We start from the raw sequence: 21,618 nt of genomic DNA, 5'->3' as shown, positions 1-21,618 counted from the left end.
GACACCTCCCACTGTCCCAGGCTGCTCCAGCCCCAATGTCCAGCCTGGCCTGGGACACTGCCAGGGATCCAGGGGCAGCCACAGCTGCTCTGGGCACCCTGTGCCAGGGCTCCCCACCCTCCCAGGGAACAATTCCTGCCCAATATCCCATCCAGCCCTGCCCTCTGCCAGTGGCAGCCATTCCCTGGCTCCTGTCCCTCCATCCCTTGTCCCCAGTCCCTCTCCAGCTCTCCTGGATCCCCTTCAGGCCCTGCCAGGGGCTCTGAGCTCTCCCTGGATCCTTCTCTTCTCCAGGTGAGCACCCCCAGCTGTCCCAGGCTGGCTCCACAATCTCTGAGCCTCAGGAATCCCAGCTGGTGGGATTTACCTGCCTGGATTTAGGGTGCAAGGAACTCCCCTGTGAGTCACAGCAGCTCTTTGTGGCTGAAGAAATCAATCACCCTTGAACTCCTGATTTCTCTTCAGCTCTAAAATTGCCCAGCCAGGGACACATTGATGGAACCAACAGCAAAACACAGCAGCACAAACCCCATAAAAAGTGTCTGCTCCTCTCTTGGGTGGGGTTTTTCAGATTGATTTTAAATACCTGTTACTTGGTGTGCCCTAATAATCCAACAGCATTTTCTACTTAAGCAACTCTAAACAGCAGTAACACCCCCCAGACATTTTCAGATTATGAATATCCACAACTGTAATGAACAATAAAAAGGGCAATCATACCACTCAAGTTTCGACTGTTAATTCTAAAATTTAGAGGTGCAAAAGGTTTTGAGGACACAATTCTCCCACCTGGAAAAAGAAAAAAAAAAAAAAAAAAAAAGCACTGTCAGCTCCATTATTTGTTCTAGAAGTAACTATTAATTAAATATAATCCAGTACAGAGCCCTCAAAAGCAGACCTATAAAACTGCCCCCTGTATAGCATTAAAAAAGAAATAAATTCTTAATTCTCATTCTGACAGCCCCAAGAAAGCCAATCTATGATTCCTGCCAGGTGACACCTCAAGGATTGCTTTAAAATGACATATTTGAAACATTTGGGGGAAAAAAGAGCATGTTAATTCTCAGTGGTAAGCTAAAGAAATTTCAATTATCTGCTTCCTACTTGGGATCTTTTATACACAAGCCCCCAAAGCCCTTTTATTTAGAGGCCACTAATCTCCATTTCATGGGTATTTGGGGTCATTCAGCAGAGCCTGAAGCTCAGTCTGGGAAGAGGAATCAGGTCTCATCATTGTAAAGGGTTCTTGAAGCATCCCCACCTTCTCACTGCTCTCAAGCCACCATTAAACAAGTTTGAAAACTAAAAAAATAATCCAGTTAAATTAAAGAAAACAGCTTAAATTTTGGGGTTTTATGGTTTGCAGCAGAGCTCAAAAGTCACATTAGTTATTTCAGCACAAAGCTGTGCCATGGGAAGTCACAGCTGCTTTGTTCACACCACACATTTTTCTTTTCAGAAATTGTTATTTCTGTCATTTCTGCCACAACCAAGTAAAATTGTTGCTTATCCCAGTGGCTAAGAGCAAAGAAAAGGCACCAGGGCAATGGAGAGACCATGATGGGGTTAGTGGGTGTCCCTAGTGTGGCTTTTCAGGAGCATCCAGTGCCAGTGTCCCTGTTTTTATGGAATTGTGGAACCATTCAAGTTGGAAATGACCTTTAAGATCAACCAGCCATCAACCAGCAGCACCACCATGCTCACCACTAAACCCTGCCCCCAGTGCCACATCCACAGGTTTGGAGCTTTTCCAGGGATGGGGACTCCAGCATTTCAGCAGTCAGGAATTAACACTCAGCCCTGGATGGGACAACTCTGAACAGGAGAAGCCAGGAAGTGAATTCTGTGGAATTACAGACTGGCCTCCCAAAGCTGTGCCTCTGCACTCATGAATCATGGGATGGTTTGGTTGGAAGGACTTCAAAGCTCACCCAGTGCCACCCTCTGCCATGGCAGGGACACCTTCACTGTCCCAGGGTGCTCCAGGCACTGTCCAGCCTGGCCTGGGACACTCCCAGGGGTCCAGGAAGCCTGGCCTTGGCTGTTGGGTGTTCTGTGGGCTCCCAAATGAGGCAAGGACAGACCAGCAGCTCCTCCCACCCCAATCCTGCCCCCAGCAGAGGGGATGCTCCAAGGAGCCAGGCACACACAAAGGTGGGAGGCACAAACCCCACTGTGCTGCAGACACTTGGCCCCAAGGCACAGAACAAACCCCAGGGCCTGGAACTGAGCCCCCCTCCCACCCCAGCTCCCACAGGAACCAGGAAACAAGTGAAAACCATTTCCAGTGGATTTACCTTCCTTCATGTTGGCAAAGCGCTCCTTCAGCTGGTGATCCACCTCTGGCCCAAAGGCAAAGTTATTCACAAAAATAACACTGCAAAGCAAGGATCCAGTCAGAGATCAGGGGGAACACCCACAGGGACCCCCAGTCACACCACAGCCACCTGGAGCCTTCCCAGCCCCTCCTGCCTGCACAAACCTGCTTGTCCCCAGTCAACAGCTCCACAACCCAACACATGGAGCAACACTCAGCACTTCATCCCTCACTTCTTGGTGGGGACTTCAAATATTACAGCAAAATATCAAAATGTATTTTAGAATCATAAAATGGTTTGGGTTGGGAGGAGGCTTAAAGCTCATCCAGTGTCACCCCTGCCCTGGCAGGGACACCTCCCACTGTCCCAGGCTGCTCCAGCCCCAATGTCCAGCCTGGCCTGGGACACTGCCAGGGATCCAGGGGCAGCCACAGCTGCTCTGGGCACCCTGTTTTTCTTCCAGCTCCAAATTCCCAGTAATGCCAGAAGACAGTGACATCTTAGCACATTTTCCCTGTCCTAAACCCAGCACTTCAGCTCTACCCACAACAGAGGAGTTGCATCTTTCTTTCTTTCTGGGTTAGGAATTTCAATGAGGGGAGGGAGGTGTTCCTGGAAAAAAACAATCATATGGAAACAAGGAAATCTGCACAGAGGTAGAATCCCAGAAGTGATAAAAGGGTTTGAAAAAGAAACAGAACAGATGAAAAAAGAAACACTCCTTTAGTTTTAAGCTGTAATCAGCCTGGTCTAATTGTCTCTGGTGCCCATTTAGTAGAAGGCTGCAGAAGGAATTCTCAACACCTCTTGGAAGTGGTTGAGCTCCCTGCTGAATGAACGTGTCAGGGGAGGTTTGGCATGGAGCTCAGGGAAAGGTTCTTCCCCCCGAGGGTGCTGGGCACTGCCCAGGCTCCCCAGGGAATGGTCCCCAAGGCTGATTTTGGACACCACTCTCAGGGATGCTCAGGGTGGGATTTTGGGGGGTCTGGGCAGGGACAGGGGTTGGGATCAGTGATCCTTGAAAGTCCCTCCCAGCTCAGGATATTCCAGGATTCTATGAAGTGTAAAAGCCATCCTGGCCTATTGTTCCCACAAGAAGAACTGATTTCTTTTCTGGAAAACTCCCTTCCCAGTGCCTCCACACATGAAATGTGTTCAACAAGGACACTGAGTTTAAGAGCAGCAGTCTAAGCTATTAAAAACCCCAAATGAAAAAAATGTTTATGCACCAAAGGAAAAAATAGTTATTCTTGCTATGCCTTGCTCTTGGAAATTTGGGAAACCCTGCCTGGCAAGTAAAGCTAGCAGGGGTTTCTTCCTCCTCCTTCTCATGTGCCAAAAAAAAGGCCTTGCAAGAGAGCCAAACATATTAATGGGACTAGAAAACATCCAGGAGAGGAAGGGGGAAAGCCAGAGGCTGCAGATGTGTGTTTTTATAGTGTTCACTCTGGCACAGAATTCTGTGTGAGCGTGCAGGGCACAGGAACCCCGAATCCCCCTGGGCTCAGCCCTTGTTCCGGGAGGTTTTGCCAAGCCACAGGCACAGGGATCCCCTGGAAAAAATACACAGGGAACCATGTCCTGGTACCAGCCCCATCCCTGGAAGTGTCCAAGGCCAGACTGAACAGGGCCTGAGGTACAGGAAGGTGTCCCTGCCCATGAGAGGAGGCACTGGATGAAATTTAAGATCCCTTCCAACCCAAACCATTCCAGAATTCCCCAATCCTGCAGCAGAATGAGCTGGAGCAGCACTGAGACACACAGTGAGTGCCACACCACACAAACCAAACATCTCCCAGCACTTCTGGGTGCAGTCAGAGCTCCTGCAGCCAAAAATTTCTCTAAAAATTTAAATTAATTCCAAGGAAAGTTGCCCGGGCAGCAGAGAGTCATACACTTGGAATAACAAGCAACAAAGCCAAACCCAAGTGTGCTGCAAGGCTGGGACCAGTCTGTCCACAAATTAAAAGGCACCTCCAGAAGAAAGTGGGGGACAGAATCCTGCAGGAGTCACCAGCCTGGCAGACGCCTCCTCCAGGCTCCCAAAACCAGAGCTTTGGGAGCAATCCAGAAATTGCCACAACTCTGAAGGTTTCAGAGCTCCCTTTGACAACACCCCACATAACACGGTGGCCCAGAAGGTCATATAAAAATAAAGAGGTTTTTTTTCTGCCCATAAGGCTGAAAGAATGCAAAGCTTTAAAAATACAGACGACTTTTATTGCTTTTAACAAATTTACTCCCTTTCTGCTCCTTCAGAAAGGAGCCCAACCCTCTGCACAGTTCTCCACATAAATAAATCTTCAAGACAATTAGTTTAAATGAAATTTCAGTTTAAGTTGAAACAAACTCACTTGGGTCTTTTCCTTTTTATTAGAAAGTGAGCCTGAGTGCCCCAATAGCCAAAAGAAAGAGTGTTTTGCCAGAATCTCTGACATGAACTACAGGGATATGTAAAACAAATGAAGATTTGTGCTCCTCTTATAACCAGAATTTATCTTGGATACACCCTTGTATGGAATATCATGGGACATGCACTCCAAGCCATTCTTCTAGTCAGAAAACAGGATCCAAAGAGGCCAGTGTAAGAGTTGGCAGATAGACTTTGGGTATTTGCTATGGAAATTCTATATAAAAAGCTGGCCAGCCTCCCAATTTCCATTATACAAACTCCCAAATATCCAGCTCAGAAAGCAGCATTCAATTGCTGTACTGTACCTTGTGTTTGCAATCCTCTCTCTCCATTCTTCTGAGAGGAAGTCACCTCTTTCCAGCTTAAAACAAGACAAAGAACACAGAAATACAGAGAGGTTAACAGGGTTCCTCCTGCTCCCTTCAGAGAGGGACAAAGGCTGCACCAGCCCCCTGATCCCACAGCAGCCAGGGACAAATGAACCCTTTGGAAACCCAGATGTGGAGCAGGCACAGCTGGCCCTGCTCATTCCTCACAGCCCAGAGGTTTCTGCTCCCTGCTCCCACCCTGGGGAAGAACAGGGAAGGGGCTCTGGCTGCTCCATGCAGAAGCCACAAGTGCTGGCACCCACTGCAAATCCTCCTGAAGGGCCCAGGGCTGCTGATCCCCCTGAGCAGAGGGAGCTGAGCATGGACTGGGATCAGCCCCTGCTGGCAGCCCTGGCTCCCCATGCAGGCTCCTGCTGGGCTGCAAAAACAAGAATCTGATTTTTGTGGTGCTAAATATAAATCCTGAGCACTTTGAACACTTTCAAGTTGGAAATGAAGCAACATAAAGGCCTTGTTTGAAAATAAACACAATTATGGCTTCAGTGGCTTGTGGAGCACCTTTGTGATGGCACCACATCAAGTCCCAGGTGAACACAGAGCTCTTGCACACACTGATGTTTTCTCAGTCGTGCTCTGGAAATCAGAGAGGAGCCCATGGGCCACATTCTTCTGCTGTGCCACAAGTCAGGCAGGAGGAGTGTTGGGGGAGGAAGATAGGAGGAGAGAATAAATAAGGTGCAACTCTATAATTAATGCTGATGACACCCTTTGAAGATGATGGTTTGTGCCAGAACCTCAGGAACATCAAAGCAACAGCAGTGACTGCTGAGGATCCTTTTCCTGCACTCATTTCTCTGGATAGGAAGGAGTGAGGATTTCACATGGCAGCACTAATTCTCCTTAGTGACAGCTCCAAAGTGCCAGCACTGCACTGGAACAACTTCCATCCTCAGGGCTGCCCCAGCTGGGAACACCCAGGGCCTGCTGCACTCAGGGATACAGAGGGGGTGACAAACCTGCCTGAGCCACTGTGAAGGACAAAGCCACAGGTGCCAACAGGAATGGGGGAATGGGGCTCATTCCAGGAGGAAAGGAAGGGGAGAACCACCAAAATGTCCTGCTGCTACACAGAGGGCTGAGAAAAGTGAATATTCACAGTTCTCAGCAAGAGATCAAGAACTTTGTCAAGAGCTTTAAGTGCTAGAAACTGAACAGAGCAGGTAAGATTAGCTGAAGTTATTCAGAAATACCTGTTCCACCAGCTGGGCTGAAATCAGAGTTAAACCAGAGTTACTACCTGTGATCTCCCACCTGCTGGGAGGGGAAGCACCTTTGACATCCCTGCTGTAATAAAAACAAAGGATAAGCTGGAAGCTGAGCTCAAAGATCCAACCCAAGGACATCTTGCTGGGTGCTGTCAGAATCCAAACCAGAGACTTAACATCAAGAAAGTTATAAAAAGAGTTTTTCTCATCTCATAAAAGGAAAGATTTTTTCAGGAGGACACCATCTCTAAATTGATTTTAAGAGATAATTTTGTCTCAGCCTTATCTATTCTTGTAGTGTACAGTTCCATGGTTGAGTAACCAAGACAAAGTCAAAGAAAACCCACATGACAGGCAACTCTGTTTATTTTACAACAATTTTTGCAAGTCAGCCTCTCTATGGCATCCTCCACACCACCAGTTTCTAAAGTCTCCACATGGTTTTCCTACACTAACAGGGAAAGAAAAACATTGGGAAAACCAGGAACCACAAACACCACAGTGTGCAAGAGAACAGAGAAATAGAGTAACATGAAACGATTTTGAAATGCTAAACTTCATATAAAGGTCTTGAAATCCAACCTAAGTGGCTGTTAGGCCTCACTTGGGTCCAGTTTCACTGTGTGTTTGCCCTATCCATGAGGTTAGAAGAGCACTTACAACCAAAATCTCCAGGTTTTAACCTGATATCACCCATGGAAGATGAATACTTTGCAAGCCAGAGCCATTTAACAATTCAAATGAACCACAGCCCAGCTTAAACACATCTATTTTTGTGTGGCACTGCTTCCTCAGCTCATGCTTGGCCAGGAGTCAAGGGAAAACTTCACCAGGAAAAACACTGGAGTACAGAAATAATCAGATTATCAACTGTGGCTGAGAGAAAATGGTTCTTTTTTTCCTCTGGAAGCAAGGCAGTGATTTCTGGATGCTCCCCTCTAACAGAGACTGAGCTGCCTGAGCCCTGCAAGCAGCTCCTTCCCCTCATGCTGGGGCAGTGATCAATAAATGATGCCCTAAAAGAAGGAAAGGATCTCTTTATCCATCAACTGACAGAGAATCTAAAAAAAAAATCCCCCCAAAATCCCACTCAGCTGAGTGGTTTGCAGTCATTTTGAGAGTGAAAGAAGAAGTGGGAAGATCTGATGGATGCCTGGCCCAGGGCAGCAGCAGCACTGCTCCATGCTGGTCACTCAGGGACAAGGGACACATCACAGGGCCACACTCAATCTCTTCCTGCAGTGTCCCCTCCCTCATCCTGCTCCTCCTCTCTCTCAGAAACCTAATCTCCTTAGTGAATAATGAATGGAAGGGACCATCTGTAACACAGATATTTTCATCTGATTAGACAATGCAGGAGATGCTTTATCTAACAGGATAATTGGCTCAGCAAAATCACCCCTAGAGCTGCTGCCTGCATTGCTTCTAAATTTAGAAAGCAGACCAGGTTTTTATTCAGGTTTTTCAAACAGACACTGCAGGAATACACTCAGCAGCATCTGATTCCTGTAATTCTTCCTGCTACTGGATGGAAAGCAGCAGGTCCCAGCCTGGGGGAGGCAGCCAGAGGTGCATGGAGGGTCTGAGTTCATCAGGGAGCAGAGCAGGGATTTGGGAAGGTCAGGCCCCAGTGCTGGACAGGAGGCTCTGCTGACTCCACAGAGCCATCAATTGACAGGCAGGATGCCTCATTCCAGCCACCTCCATGCAAACACTTGGCTCCCAAAAACCCAGCATTTCTGCCTGGAAAAGTACACATGGCTATTTTTAGGTCCCTGTTCTTTTCAAAAATAACCAGAGGCACGAATCCAAACCTCCAAAATGTGGCATCGTTTCAAAGCCACAGGGGATGTTTGGAGGGTTTTTCAAATGCCAAAACAGCAAATTTCCTGCTGAAATGGGGCAGGGAAAATATGGGGGGCAAACAGCTGGGGGCAAACAAACAGCTGGGGGCAAACAAACAGCTGGGGGCAAACAGCTGAGAGCAGGCAGGGAAGCTCTGAGGTACAGGTGATGTCAGGCACCATCACAAACCAGCTCCTGGGCACTGGAACTCCCACACAATTCCCTGCTCTGCTCAGAACAGGAAAGGCAGAAAGGCACCCTAAACTCAGGGAGAGACCTTGCACTGGTCCATGCCCAAAACTCAGTAAAACTGAAGCTCCTGGGGTTTCCTGGGAGTGCCCATGCAGCCCAAATCCCACCTTTAGGAATGCTGACCTGCTTCCTGCTCTTGGTTTGATACTCATTGCCACCTCCTGCTAAAAGAAGCTTTTCTGGAGAGCAGAGCAGGAATTCTGTTATAACAACCCTGAGTAAATAAACACAAAACTAATCCTGGTTCTCAGCAGAGTCCAACGTGGGACTGCACCCACTGCCAGCTGCCCTCAGCTCAGCCTGGGATCCTTCAAGTTGTGCTTATTTTGTCTCCAACATTTGGAATTTTGGGACCTCACAAAGCATTTTGCAGGGACAAAGCTTCCAGAAAGACAAAGATGCCTGGATTTCCATTCCACATCTTCCTGTGTCCTCCAGGTACATCATGAGCAAGGGAAAGGGAACAACAGGTCCCAGGCACTGAGAACTCAACAAAATCCAAAAAAAAACTGAAAACTTTCTCCAAGGGAAGCCCAGGAAGAGAAGCACTTTGTGCTGCTCAGCAATCTCAGCCTCCTGCCCCAGATACCTGAGATGGCTCCAATTCTGAGGCCACATGAGGATATTTACAGTCAGAAACCATGAAAACCCATCTGCCTCTTAATTGCCATGCAGGGTTTTTAATTTGATGGCTGCACATATGCAGGAATCCCCCAAGAAAGACTCTCTAATTAGCCAGGCCTGATGACCTTCCCAAAATCTCCTGCTTCCTTTAGACAAGTTTACTTGAAAAGAGTGGGGTAAAGTTAATCTTGGAAACTTCTCAGTTCCATGGGAAGAGAAAGGAGCAGGTAACAGCAGTTGGAGCAAAGGGATGTGTTGGAAATGGGACATTCTAGCCCAAAAAGCTGCTGCTGCTGATGATGAAAAGCTCTAGAGGAAGAGGATCCTTCCTTTGGAATGCAGGAGAGAAGAGCAGCAAAGAATCTGATTTTCCCTAAATGAGCAGGAATTGCACATTCCCAAGCAGTGCAGGGGATGTAAAAATTTATTTAAGAGGATTATGAATGACCAACAACACCTGGAGAGGAGGAGTCCCCCAAGGCAATGCACGAGGAGCAAATTCCTCCCCCTCTTCTCATGCCCCACATGGACCTTCCCCCTCTCCAGCTGCAGGGAGGATCCAGCTGTGGCTCTGCAGCCTTGGCCATCCAACACCCCCAGGACACTTTGCCATCTGCAGCTGGGGAAGAAGTTTAATGTCCTTTTATCACCAAGTGACTACAGAACAACTGAGGCTGCAATTTTGTGAGGAACCATTGCTCAAGTGGGATTTTTTTAATATAATTGTGGACAAAATAGGGTGGAAATACACCTGGACAATCAGGGTTTATTTTAAATGTTGGCACTGGGCCTTGCTCTCCAGAATTCCTGTCCAGTAACAAGAACAATCCAATGGGGAAGGCCAGGAGGTGAATTTGAAGGCTGCAGAACTATTTGGTGAGGTAACAGTGACTCCCTTCTGTCCAAGGCTCTCAAACACAAGTTTATTGTTTGGAGAGTTTGGGGGATCCTGGGGTTTTGTTTGTTTACATTCCTAGCAACTTTCCTTCAATGGTAATCTGAAAAAATCCTATTGGGAGGATTTGGGCAGGTTACAAAAACATCAAGAGGTTCTGAGTCCCCTGGACTGCAAAAGGCAGAAAGGACAGAAAATATTTCTCAGGAAGATTGTACCAGGTGGGAAGGCTGGAGATAGTGAAAAGCTACAGAGATAATAATTTCCCAAGTAAGAAGGAACTGCTGAGATGCACAAACCCAAACAAGCATGGAACACACTGCTAAAGTCAACTTTTCAGCAGATCTCTTTTCAGGGAGAACCCAAAATCCATTTGAACTGGAAATCTCTAACTGCACTGGGATCTTGGCTGTTAAAGAAACCCAAAAACCCAGCACAACCCTGCAGGCCCAGCTCCAGGATTTATTGCTGCCTTATGCCAGTTTTTACTTTTACAGCAAGAAAGAACCACCATCCACAAAGTTCAGCCAGAGCTGCAGGTGGGATCTGAGATTCTTCCCACTGAACTCTTGCCAAGCCCTCCCCTCCTCCAGCACTTGATTCTTCTCAAAACACTGATTTTTCATATGACTGCCTGCAACACTGGAGTGCAATTCACTAGCTGAGCTCTGCTGATGACAGATTATTTCAATTTGTGCTTATTTTGTCTCCAACATTTGGAATTTTGGGACCTCACAAAGCATTTTGCAGAGACAAAGCTGTTTTCCAGAAAGACAAAGATGCTGGGCTTTCAATTCCACATCTTCCTGTATCCTCCAGCTGCACCAAGAGCAAGTTTGCTCTGTGTTGAGCAGTCACCTACAGCAGATGCTGCTAAGGAGCTCCTAAAGAAAATGAACTGCCTGGCCAAAGTCTGTTTGATGAATAAATGCTAAATAAAATCTGCCCTGTGTGCTCACTGTAAAAGCCAAAAATCTGTGTTCAAGCATCACTCCAAGGTGATAGGAAACCAACTTTCCTTCAGACAAGAAGTGCTTCAAGTTTTTAACTCTTCCCCAAAAAATCCCAGATTGCATATTCAGGGAAATTTTACTCTAAACACTGCAGAAAACAGAGTTATAAAAGCCAAAGAACCTGGCAAAAATAAATAGCTTTGTTTCAATATAGCACCAGACTCTGTCACTTGGAATCTCAATATGGAAATGCTGCCTAAGGCAAGCAATATGCTTCCAATATTTTAGTCCAAGTTCCTTTCCTATTCCTTAAATTACCCAGCTCAGAAGCAGAGCATCCTCAGGAACAACTCCTTTCATGTCATGCCAGCTGGGTGACACAATGGAAAAATGCCATATGGCCACTTCAGGAAAAGTAAAGCATTCCCAGTGCTTCCACAGCAGGAAGGAATTATCACCCCTGCTGCAGACCAGTCCCCCAGCATCCCCTGGAAGGGAATCCCTCAATGCAGGACAGCAATTCCAGGAGGGGAGGGTTAGGGGCAGGTGGGACCATCCCCCTCCCAGCCTGCTGCCCAAAGGGAGAGCTGGAGCAGCTTCAGTGCAAGATGGGGACACCCAGGATCCCAGCAGACAGAAAAGTGGGAAACAAAGGCTGCTCAGCTCCAAGCTGCCATTGATGGCACAGAGCTGGGATGCTGAAGCCACTGGATCACACCATGCCAGGACATGGCAGGGCTGGCTCTGCACACAAGGCAAGGGAAGGAGCAGCTCCCCTGTCCTTGCTCACACCTGGATGCAGGAACTGCAACCTCTGAGCAGTGACCCAGCTTCCCTGGGGTATTTGGGAATATTCCTGATCCACCCAGCCTGACCCTGACCATAGCAAAGTGGCAGAAGCAGAAAGAGATGTGTTTTCAAAACTCCCAATGGGTTCCTATTGTACATGCATTTCCTGGCTGGAAAGTGATTAAGCAGAGAGCAGATTTTCTTAATGACCATTACAAAGGGGAAGAAAGGAAAAAGGGAAGGAATGGAACAGGACAGTGCATGGATTTGCATATCTCACATCATCCTTAGAGTGCAAAACATCCTCAGAGATAAATAAACATCAGGAGGAAGGTAAAGGAATTCCAACACAACCCTTGTCACAGGCAGGAAGATCCCCCATGGTGACCCATTTACTCCTCCTGCTCCAGTTCCACCCTCAGAGCATCCAATTCCAAATCCTTCCAAACCAGAACTAATCTCCCACCACCCTCCCCTGAGAACCATCCAGCCTGTTAAATGTTCCTGGAGCTTCCTGCTCCAATCTCCATCCATCCAGAACCTCCCCATCCCCTCCAGAACTGGGCCCAGGTGGCCACACCTTCCTCTGCCTGCAGAAGCAAAGCTTCAGCTTTTATTTCCAGCAGGAGACTTCAAACCCCAAGGAGAAGCTGCCATACCTGGCAAAAACCCCAATCCATGGGGAGAGAGAGAGGGAAAAAGGGATTTAACACAAACAGAAGACTCATGGCAGCCCCAGTCAGAACAATATTTTAGAAGAATAAATTTTCCAAGAGTTTCTGGAAAGACCTGGAAGTGCTCCCAATAACACCATGCCCCACATCAGGCAAGACAAAGAGGGGTCTGGGAGGATATATTGGAAACACCAGCCCAGGATCAAGAAAAGAGCCAGGAAGCAGCTGTGCCTCAACTGCTGGTGGCTGAGGAAAGGCTGGAGGGGACTTGACAAACCCTGCAAGGGAGTGTGGGTGTGATCTGCAGCTGAGTTTCACTCACTGTGTATTCTGCATGTTTCTTCCCATACCACTTCATCCATTTTCTGAACTCTCTGTCCATCGTCTGCAAGAGGGAGGAAAAGCAAAACCAGCAATTAGGACATCTCATATTTCCAATTCCATCAGAGCAAAGGAGACACAGCTCTGAAGCACTCACTGACCCCCAAGAACTCTGTCTGGTTGGAGGTTTTTTTGCCATGAACATTCCAAGGACAGGCAGACAGAGCTCCTGCTGTTTAGTTTCCTTAAAAAACCAAACCCTCACTTCCTTAGGGCCAAGGCAAAGCTGGCATCTTCACCCTCCCCTTCCCATGGATGCTCTAAGAAAAGCCCTTACACTGCCCAGCACTAAAAATAGCCCAGCCTTATGTTGTGCTGCATAATCCCACAAGGGTGGGATTAGGGGGTGCAGCCCAGCCTAAGCCCAGGAGCAAAGCCAGGTCTGCTGGGGTCACTGAGGAGGCAGAAAGCAGCAGGCAAAGCATCCCAGAGGGAGAATCCTGATTCCCACAGCAACTGGGAGTGCTTCAAACTGCACCCAAACACACCAGGGCTGCAGAGCAGGGAGGGCTCTGCTGTTTTCCATTGTCCAGAGAAGGGAAAAAGGCACAAAATCCCATATCCAGACAGCTCCTCACACATCCCCATCACCTCCTTTCCAGCAGCCTGGCCCCAGCTGATCTTTAGGATTTGGCCCAAATTTGGAGGTGAATCTCCCTCCCTGGAGATATTCCAAACCCACCTGGACACATTCCTGTGCTGCCAGAGGTCCCTTCCAACACCAGCTATTCTGTGACTCTGTGTGAGAAGCCCAGCAGAAATTCTGATCCCACTGACAACTCAAGCTGATGGTTGTTATCAGCTGCTCCATCAGCAGCTCAAACAGAGCTGTGTGTGACAGGCATGTTTTATGCTCAAAAACACTCCAAAGCTGAGCAGGATAACTCAAAAATCCTCAGTATTTTCAGGTATGAACTTACATTTTAATTTATTAGGATAACTTCACTAAAACAAATCTGTAACACATTTTAATTTATTAGGATAACTTCACTAAAACAAATCTGTAACATTCTTCCTCTTTAGGTGAAGCTTTTCAAATCCTATTATCCATCTATTACCTGGGTATATTATCATGGTACCTAGAGATGTGGTGCCACAGCCAATTCAAATGGAAACTCAACCCAACTTCTTGCACAAATATTTGGAGGAAAACTGGGCCTATAATAGAAGCACAAGGCAGCTTCACACACTGACACTGCAGCAGCTCCTTGGTTGTTAAATCTGGATTTAACAGGGGAATAATGCAGAACATTTTGTTCACTCAGTAATCTCCTGGAAGACTTATGACACTGAAAGTACCCCAGCAGTGACTACCCCTAATTCTCCATTTCTGGGTCATTCTTTTGTTTGCTGTTTTCACCCAAGCCTTGTTTGCATGGTGACAGGAAGGGGTGTTAATGAAAGTGAGAATTTCACTTTTCCTTATAAAGCTGATCTTTAAGCCTAATGATAAACACAGAGGGGATTCCTGGCCTTGTAAATGCTCCAAAATGAAACCAGGATGTTCACACAGAGGGACTGCAGAGCCCTCCAGGTAGAAACTTCCACTCAATTCTGGCAGGGGAAACAAAGTGGATTTTAGGTCCTTGACTGACCATCCTCACCACTGTGTTTATGCACTTTCGCCCACATCACTGAAAAGAAGGATCAAGGAGTTTTATTCATTCCCTCCCTCCATGAGGGATAATTTTCCAGCCTGTCCAGGCTCAATCTGTGTTTTGACAGTTCAGAGGGATCAGTTTCTGTTCAGGCTACTGAAGGAAGCAAAGTTCTTGTGGGAAGACAGGAGTGACCTTCCCTGTGTGCTTGTGGCCTCCCAGATCTGCCTTGAACTCACCACTTGTGTGTGTCCCACTGGCACAGAACTAGAAGTGTAAAGAAACCTGACTAAACATTATCAAACAATCACAGACTGGTTTGGGTTGGAAGGGACCTGAAATACTTAGTTCCACCCCCTGCCATGGGACACCTCCCACTGTCCCAGGCTGCTCCAAGCCCCATCCAACCTGGCCTTGGACACTTCCAGGGATCCAGAAGCAGCTCTGGGCACCCTGTGCCACCCTCACAGCCAAGAATTCCTTCCTAATCTCTAATCTAAATCTCCCCTCCTTCACCTTCAGGCTATTTTATGGTTTTCCTCACTAAGCAGTTACACACCAGACACCCAGCATGGGCCTCAGGAGGAACTTCTGGTGGTTTAATAACAGAAAAAGGAGCATCACCACCACAGGCAGACATGTGGCCTTGAAAATATTTAAGATTTAATTGTTTGGTGAATTTATTCCTGGATTTGCTGCATGCTGTGGCCTCTGGGAACTGCATTAGAACCATTCCAGATATGGAATGACTGCAGGTATTTGGGTGAGGCTTATAGTGCACTCCCTGCTGAACAAGCCCTGGTATTATTGTCAAAAGACTTTTCAGGGCCTGAAATCACTCTAGAAAGATGCCAATGCTCCTTCTGAACACTCCAGGCTGGACACACTCCTTTCCTCAAGCACATCCTGGTACTGCAGGCTGATATTTCACTGCTGAAGGACAAATGTGCATTTCCTGCAGCAGAGCTGTGTGCCCCTGCAGCAGAGCCAGGCTCACTCACCTCAGCATACTTGGCTGGGATATCAGCCTTCTCCACTCCATAGTGATGTTTGCAGTTTGTGGCTGCAGCCACTTGAAGCACCACCTGCCCCACACCTGCAGGGAACAAAAACCAGAGCTGAGAGCACTGCCAGGGGAGGCAGAGCTGGGGGGAGAACAAAAACCAGAGCTGAGAGCACTGCCAGGGGAGGCAGAGCTGAGGGGAGAACAAAAACCAGAGCTGAGAGCACTGCCAGGGGAGGCAGAGCTGAGGGGAGAAGCTTTCAGAGCCAAGGGCACACACCAGCAGCAGCTGAGCTGTGGGGCTGAGCTGAGGGCACCTCCAGCTGCCAGGATCTGCCATTCCCAGCTGGAATGCACTCCCAAAACCATCCCCACTCCCCTGGTGCTGCTCAGAGTGAGAAACCTCATTTAAACCTGATTTAATCCTGATTTATTTCTGGGCATAGCAGAGTAAAGGATCTGACATGGTTGTGACCCAGGACCCCAGATATGATCTTCTTTAACCTTTCTGGACAAACAATTGTGAGAATCTTTGGAGATTTTGTTTCCCTCCAGATGGAAAAGAGTTTCTCAGCTCTGATGTCTTTCTAAAGGTCTCATCTGAATATCAGTCCCTGACAGGAAATTTCAGTCAGTCCCACTGACAGAGAAAGCAGGGGTAAGAAAACCACTGAAGAGCCTGTATGTATATATTTGTATATAATTCTATTCTATATATTTCTGTAATTATATTTATGTAATTTCTATAATTATATTTCTATAATCTAAATTATTATTTCTATTTTTATAATGTATGTTAATCTATTATTATATACTTTTCAATAGTCTGTTATTAAATATTTAATTGTTCTACAATTTATTATTGTGCTATGCATATACAGTCTTTATATGTAACTTTAATACTTAAAATATACTTTCAAATTTAAAATATAATTTTTTACAAAATATATTTCCCCCCCAAAAGTCCTGTATCACACCCACTTGTTTGGGTTTAAATGTGTTAAAACTTCAGAACACATCAAGCAAGAGGGGAAATTCTTATTACTCCTTTCCTGTCCTGAACCAGATTTTACCAAGAAAAAGAAATTTTCTTACTCAGTATCTCTGTTCCACATGTGCTTGAGTCATACCTGGTTTCCTCACCCACTAGACACATCAATTTCCTTTTAAAACTCGAGTCTGTTGCAGTTGTGGGTTAGATTTTGTGGTGTTTCACAACTGTTTAAGTTGATTTTAAAAGGTTTTTTTGACACACTGACAAGTCAGAGGCAAAAAACCCTTCACTTTGAGATTTACACCAAGTGTTTCACATGGGAAGGGTCAAAAAATCCCATTTTCAGATATGAAGGGCATAAAGCAAATCCACTGAACACAGATGAATCCTCAGGAATGCAACTTTATGGGTCAAACTTCATTTTTAACGTTGCTTCTTCACAAGTGTATCCAACAACACCAAGACAAACAAAGGGGTTTGTCAGAAGGGTTTATTGCATTGCAGGCTGATATTTCACTGCCACCAGAAAAGAGGTCTGGGGTGTTTGTTTGGTCCATTTAATCCTGGCATAAAAAGCAGCAACATCTTTTGGGATTATCTAGAAAAGATACTTATCCTGTAACACAATCCCTAGTTCTGGGTAACTTCCCAGAACTATATGGGAATATATGGGGGGTTTAAAGTACAAAGCAAAGGGGAAAAAGGGAAAAAGCAAAGGGGAAAAAGGGAAAAAGCAAAGGGGAAAAAGGGAAAAAGCAAAGGGGAAAAAAGGGAAAAAGCAAAGGGGAAAAAAGGGAAAAAGCAAAGGGGAAAAAGGGAAAAAGCAAAGGGGAAAAAGGGAAAAAGCAAAGGGGAAAAAGGGAAAAAGCAAAGGGGAAAAAGGGAAAAAGCAAAGGGGAAAAAGGGAAAAAGCAAAGGGGAAAAAGGGAAAAAGCAAAGGGGAAAAAGGGAAAGCGGAGAAAAGAACAAAAGGAGTCCTTGGCCACTCACCACTGCCCAGGTCCACGAACAAGTCGTCCTCTGTCATTTTAATCTCGTCGATCATCTGGGCCACCAGGTCGAAGGAGGTCTCCCCGTACACCTCGGGGGAGAAGGGCTCGTAGTTGTTGAGTTTCTCGGGGTCGGTGACCGAGTGGTTGTACACCTGCTGCAGGATGTGCCGCAGCAGCCCGTTGGACGGGCGCGTGTTCAGCTTCATGGGCTGCGTCGTCCCCTTCCACTGCAGGGCACAGGGACAGCTGTCAGCCCTGGGGACACCAAACCCACTGGGCACCGAGGGACACACCCCTCCCAGCCCCTCTCCCTCAGGCTGGGTGCTTCTTAAAGATAAAAACAGAGAATGGAACTGGAGCCAGCCTGGGACAGCTGGGGGTGCTCACCTGGAGAAGAGAAGGATCCAGGGAGAGCTCAGAGCCCATGGCAGGGCCTGAAGGGGCTGCAGGAGAGCTGGAGAGGGACTGGGGACAAGGGATGGAGGGACAGGACCCAGGGAATGGCTGCCACTGGCAGAGGGCAGGGCTGGATGGGATATTGGGCAGGAATTGTTCCCTGGGAGGGTGGGGAGCCCTGGCACAGGGTGCCCAGAGCAGCTGTGGCTGCCCCTGGATCCCTGGCAGTGTCCCAGGCCAGGCTGGACATTGGGGCTGGAGCAGCCTGGGACAGTGGGAGGTGTCCCTGCCATGGCTGGGGTAGCACTGGATGGGATTTAATGTCCTTCCAAGCCCAAACCAGTCTGGAATTCTGTCCAGGTGCAGCTTTTGGCTTTCCCTGTGGAAGCTTTCCTTCACTCTGTGGTCTTTGTGAGAGTGTCAGAAAGAAGCCATGGGGCTTTTCTGTTGTGTTTTTCATATTGGGAACTCTCCAGAGAAGAGAGATTAACTTGTGCCACTCCATTCCTTAGTGAGAAGTGGTCGATGCTGGATTGGTGTTCATGGAAACCCCTTTTTCTGTGGTTATTATCCTTGGCAGTGTCCCAGGCCAGGTTGGACAGGGCTTGGAGCAGCCTGGGACAGTGGAAGGTGTCCCTGCCATGGCAGGGGTGGCACTGGACGGGATTTAGGGTCCCTCCCAACCCAAACCAATCTGGGATAGTGCAGAAATTGCACACCAGCAGTTTCTCTGCACTTTGTCACACTCAATTAACAGGTAATTTCACAGGGGATGAAGGGGAATTTAAAGAGATGCAAAAAACAATTGGCAATGTAAAGCACAACAGTGAATAGAGTTGGGGTGGGTTTAAAGGTTTGTTCACTCCTTTTTTCTTTGCTATCCCCCCTGAAGTGATGTTGACTGCCAACACAAGAACAGGTTAATTTTGCTCCAGGAGCTGTCACAGGGGAGGGATCAGATACACTCAGACAGGAGTGGCAGGAAAGAGATGGAAATCAGGGTTCCTTTCTTCTTCAGAAAGAAAAACCATCCTAAGCACAAAAGTTGTTAAGTTTTAAAACTATCTGCCTCTCCCTTTGATAAAAACAAACCAAAAAAGGGCAGTTCCAGGACTCCTCCTAAACATTCCTGTGAGATTCAGATGGGAAGGAAAAAATTAAACCCATCAAGTTTGCCAGTTCAGACAGCAACTGCAAATGCTGAATAGCTGCTAATATTTGGCTGTTAATCAACAAAGGCATGAAGGTGCCTGAATCCAAATAAGCACAAGTTTTTAAGGCCCAAAAAATTAAGAAAATCCCAGCAAAAAAAGGCTTGTTGCCATAATACTGCATATTTCAAATAATCCTCATAAGTACAGCAGAGAAACAAATCCACCTATGCTTTCAAATTAAGCAGAATAGTAACATTATTCATTGTTCATGTTTTGCTTCCTCCAGTTCAACCTTTTTTGGGGGTGAGAGAACCAAAAACTCATTAAATTGGCCTGAAAAGAGATTACATTTTACTTTAGTCAATGATCCCACAGGCCAGAGCAGCTGAACTGTGGCAAGGAAATTCCTAAGCCATGGATCACTTCCACAACACACAGGAGAGTTCATATGGATTATTTAAGTACCCATAAGTCACAATTTCCCTGTGCAAAAGTCAATCTATATGAGAAATCCCTGTGTTAAATGGAGATAAACCTTTCCTTCCCCCTAAAGGCAAGTCAGCTTTTTCCAAGTGCCAAAATAACAGTGCCAGAATGCACAAGGAACAGCAACAGCTCTGAATTTGGGAACAAAAATTGGTTTTTAATTCCCTTTCTTTCTGTAAGAATGTCCCTCTAATGCTAACTCCTTGACTGCCCAGGTGTGATCAAGAAAAGAAGTTTAATACCAAGCTCAAGCCCCCCAAAAACTGAAGTGCTGGGTATTGCTGATGCTACAGGAGCAGGTAAAATGTAGCACTGAGTCAGCCACAGCTCTCTGCTGCTCCTCACTACCTGAATTCAAACAAAAACCATGGCAGGGCACAAATTCAGACACAAAAACCATGGCAGGGCACAAATTCAGACACAAAAACCATGGCAGGGCACAAATTCAGACACAAAAACCATGGCAGGGCACAAATTCAGACACAAAAACCATGGCAGGGCACAAATTCAAGACTTACCAGCTGGTGGATGCTGTCAATGGCTCGGTTGTATTTGTCACACAGTCTCTGCATGCTCTCAAAGCTGGGGGAAGAACACAAGAACAGGTTTGAAGGTAAAACCTTTTTCATCCTCTTGCCCAGTAGGTATTTAGGGTTTGTTTCTCTCAGAGTATGTGATTACATATATATAGATTAAAGACTTTGTTTCCTTTAAATAAAATGCTCAGTAGACCAGGAGTACATGGGAAATAATATTAGTTCCTTTATTGTAAGTCATACTTTGAGTACAGCTCTTTTCCTGGTAAAGTTCTGTATTCTCAGAACCTCTTCTCCATATTTTCAGCTGAGCAGAAATTTAAGAGGTCTGTAATTTTCTCCTTTTTGCTCTCATCTCTCCACAATAATCAATCCTGAGACAAGCAGATGCTTTTCCAGAAATTCACTCTGGGACTGAAAATGCAGACAGAGCCAGAACCCAGGCTGAAATATCAGCTATCAGGAGAGCCTGGGGATTGTTCATGGGCTGGCTGGGATTATGGTCAGCCCAGGCAGATGCCCTAATGACACAAACTGAGAGGATTAAAACAATTCATCTCAGGCCAGGAAAGAAAGTATATCCTGGGAACATCAATTGTTACATAATCAGACCCACAAAGAGCAGCAAAAACAAAACAAGGAGTCACAGGAGTGAGATTGTCACACCATGGGCATTCCCACAGCTGGGGAGGGGTGGGGAGGGCAGGGGACAGCAGAAGGGACACTTCAGGTCCCCAGGGTCACTGTACTGGCCAGGACACCTCTCCCATAAGCTCTGCCCATTCCATTCCAAGCTTCCAGCTGTTGTTTCCATGCTGGGAAAAGCAAGAGGCTGCAATGGGGTTTGTCTGCATTTCCATAACCTGCTGCTTCTCCTTCACATCCTTGGCTCAGCCCATCTGCTGCCAGTGATTTTTCTGACAATTTTTTTCAAAGGAAGAAAAAGGACTGAAATCATGACCAGAATTCCAGTCCATGACTTCCTTGAAAAGCTGCAGGAAGATATTGGGGTGACTTCAGAGAACAAAGGGGTTTCACTTTAATTCAGCATTGCTGCCAACCACACTGATGGTCCCCAGTGAAACACACCCAGTGAGGATGCCAGAACCACAAAATTACAGTAATGCAGCTGCATTATTGTGAGCAATCCACAGATCCAAATTAATGGATTTTAATGACAAGGAATGCTTGACCTTGATTGCTCCTTTTGAATTTACCAGGAGGAAGACAGAGACTAACAAGTCTTGCAATGAAACAATTGAAAATTGAGAGAAGAGGAAGCAACACCTTAAACACATCATGACAGAAGTATCTGGTGCTGGGGGTCTGGCTGGGAAATGTTCTTCCCCCAGAGGCTTCTGGGGCTCTGAACTGGGAATGGTCCCAAGGCTGAGTTTGGACAGCACTCTCAGGGATGCTCAGGGTGGGGTTGTTGGGGGTCTGGGCAGGGACAGGGGCTGCACTGATGTTCCCTGAGGGATCCAGATCAGGATATTCTGGGATTCTACTCACAGCAATGGAGTTTAATCTCTAAACTTTCTTCTAACAGTTTAGTCATTCTGTGCACTTGGATAAATTCAGTCTTTCCCATGAAGGCAACCAAGGAGGTTTTTGTAAACTGCAGCTTCAGCATCCTCCCTTTTCCCAGTGTCAGTAGAGCCAAGTCCATGCACAGAACCTCAGAACTCTCCACAGACACACCCCAGGCCAGGATCTGCCTC

At 46.7% G+C, this 21,618-nt stretch overlaps 1 protein-coding gene across 11 annotated transcripts in view; it reads right to left on the bottom strand.

Moving 5' to 3' along the window:
* DOT1L (DOT1 like histone lysine methyltransferase) overlaps positions 1–21,618 on the bottom strand; it is a 72,219-nt gene that overhangs the window by 30,332 nt on the left and 20,269 nt on the right. For all 11 annotated transcript variants that reach the window (XM_056512843.1, XM_056512834.1, XM_056512836.1 and 8 more), the window contains exons 4-10: positions 19,880–19,943; positions 17,324–17,552; positions 15,338–15,432; positions 12,680–12,742; positions 5,037–5,092; positions 2,298–2,377; positions 721–789 (exon numbers count right to left, since the gene is read on the bottom strand). In XM_056512843.1, coding sequence (XP_056368818.1) covers positions 721–789; positions 2,298–2,377; positions 5,037–5,092; positions 12,680–12,742; positions 15,338–15,432; positions 17,324–17,552; positions 19,880–19,943 — 656 coding nt within the window. The remainder of the gene's footprint in view (positions 1–720; positions 790–2,297; positions 2,378–5,036; positions 5,093–12,679; positions 12,743–15,337; positions 15,433–17,323; positions 17,553–19,879; positions 19,944–21,618) is intronic.

Source organism: Oenanthe melanoleuca, chromosome 28, assembly GCF_029582105.1.
Source record: "Oenanthe melanoleuca isolate GR-GAL-2019-014 chromosome 28, OMel1.0, whole genome shotgun sequence".
NCBI classification, from domain to species: domain Eukaryota; kingdom Metazoa; phylum Chordata; class Aves; order Passeriformes; family Muscicapidae; genus Oenanthe; species Oenanthe melanoleuca.
The sequence above is the reverse complement of the archived record's forward strand: the minus strand, read 5'-3'. Positions and strand labels throughout refer to the sequence as shown.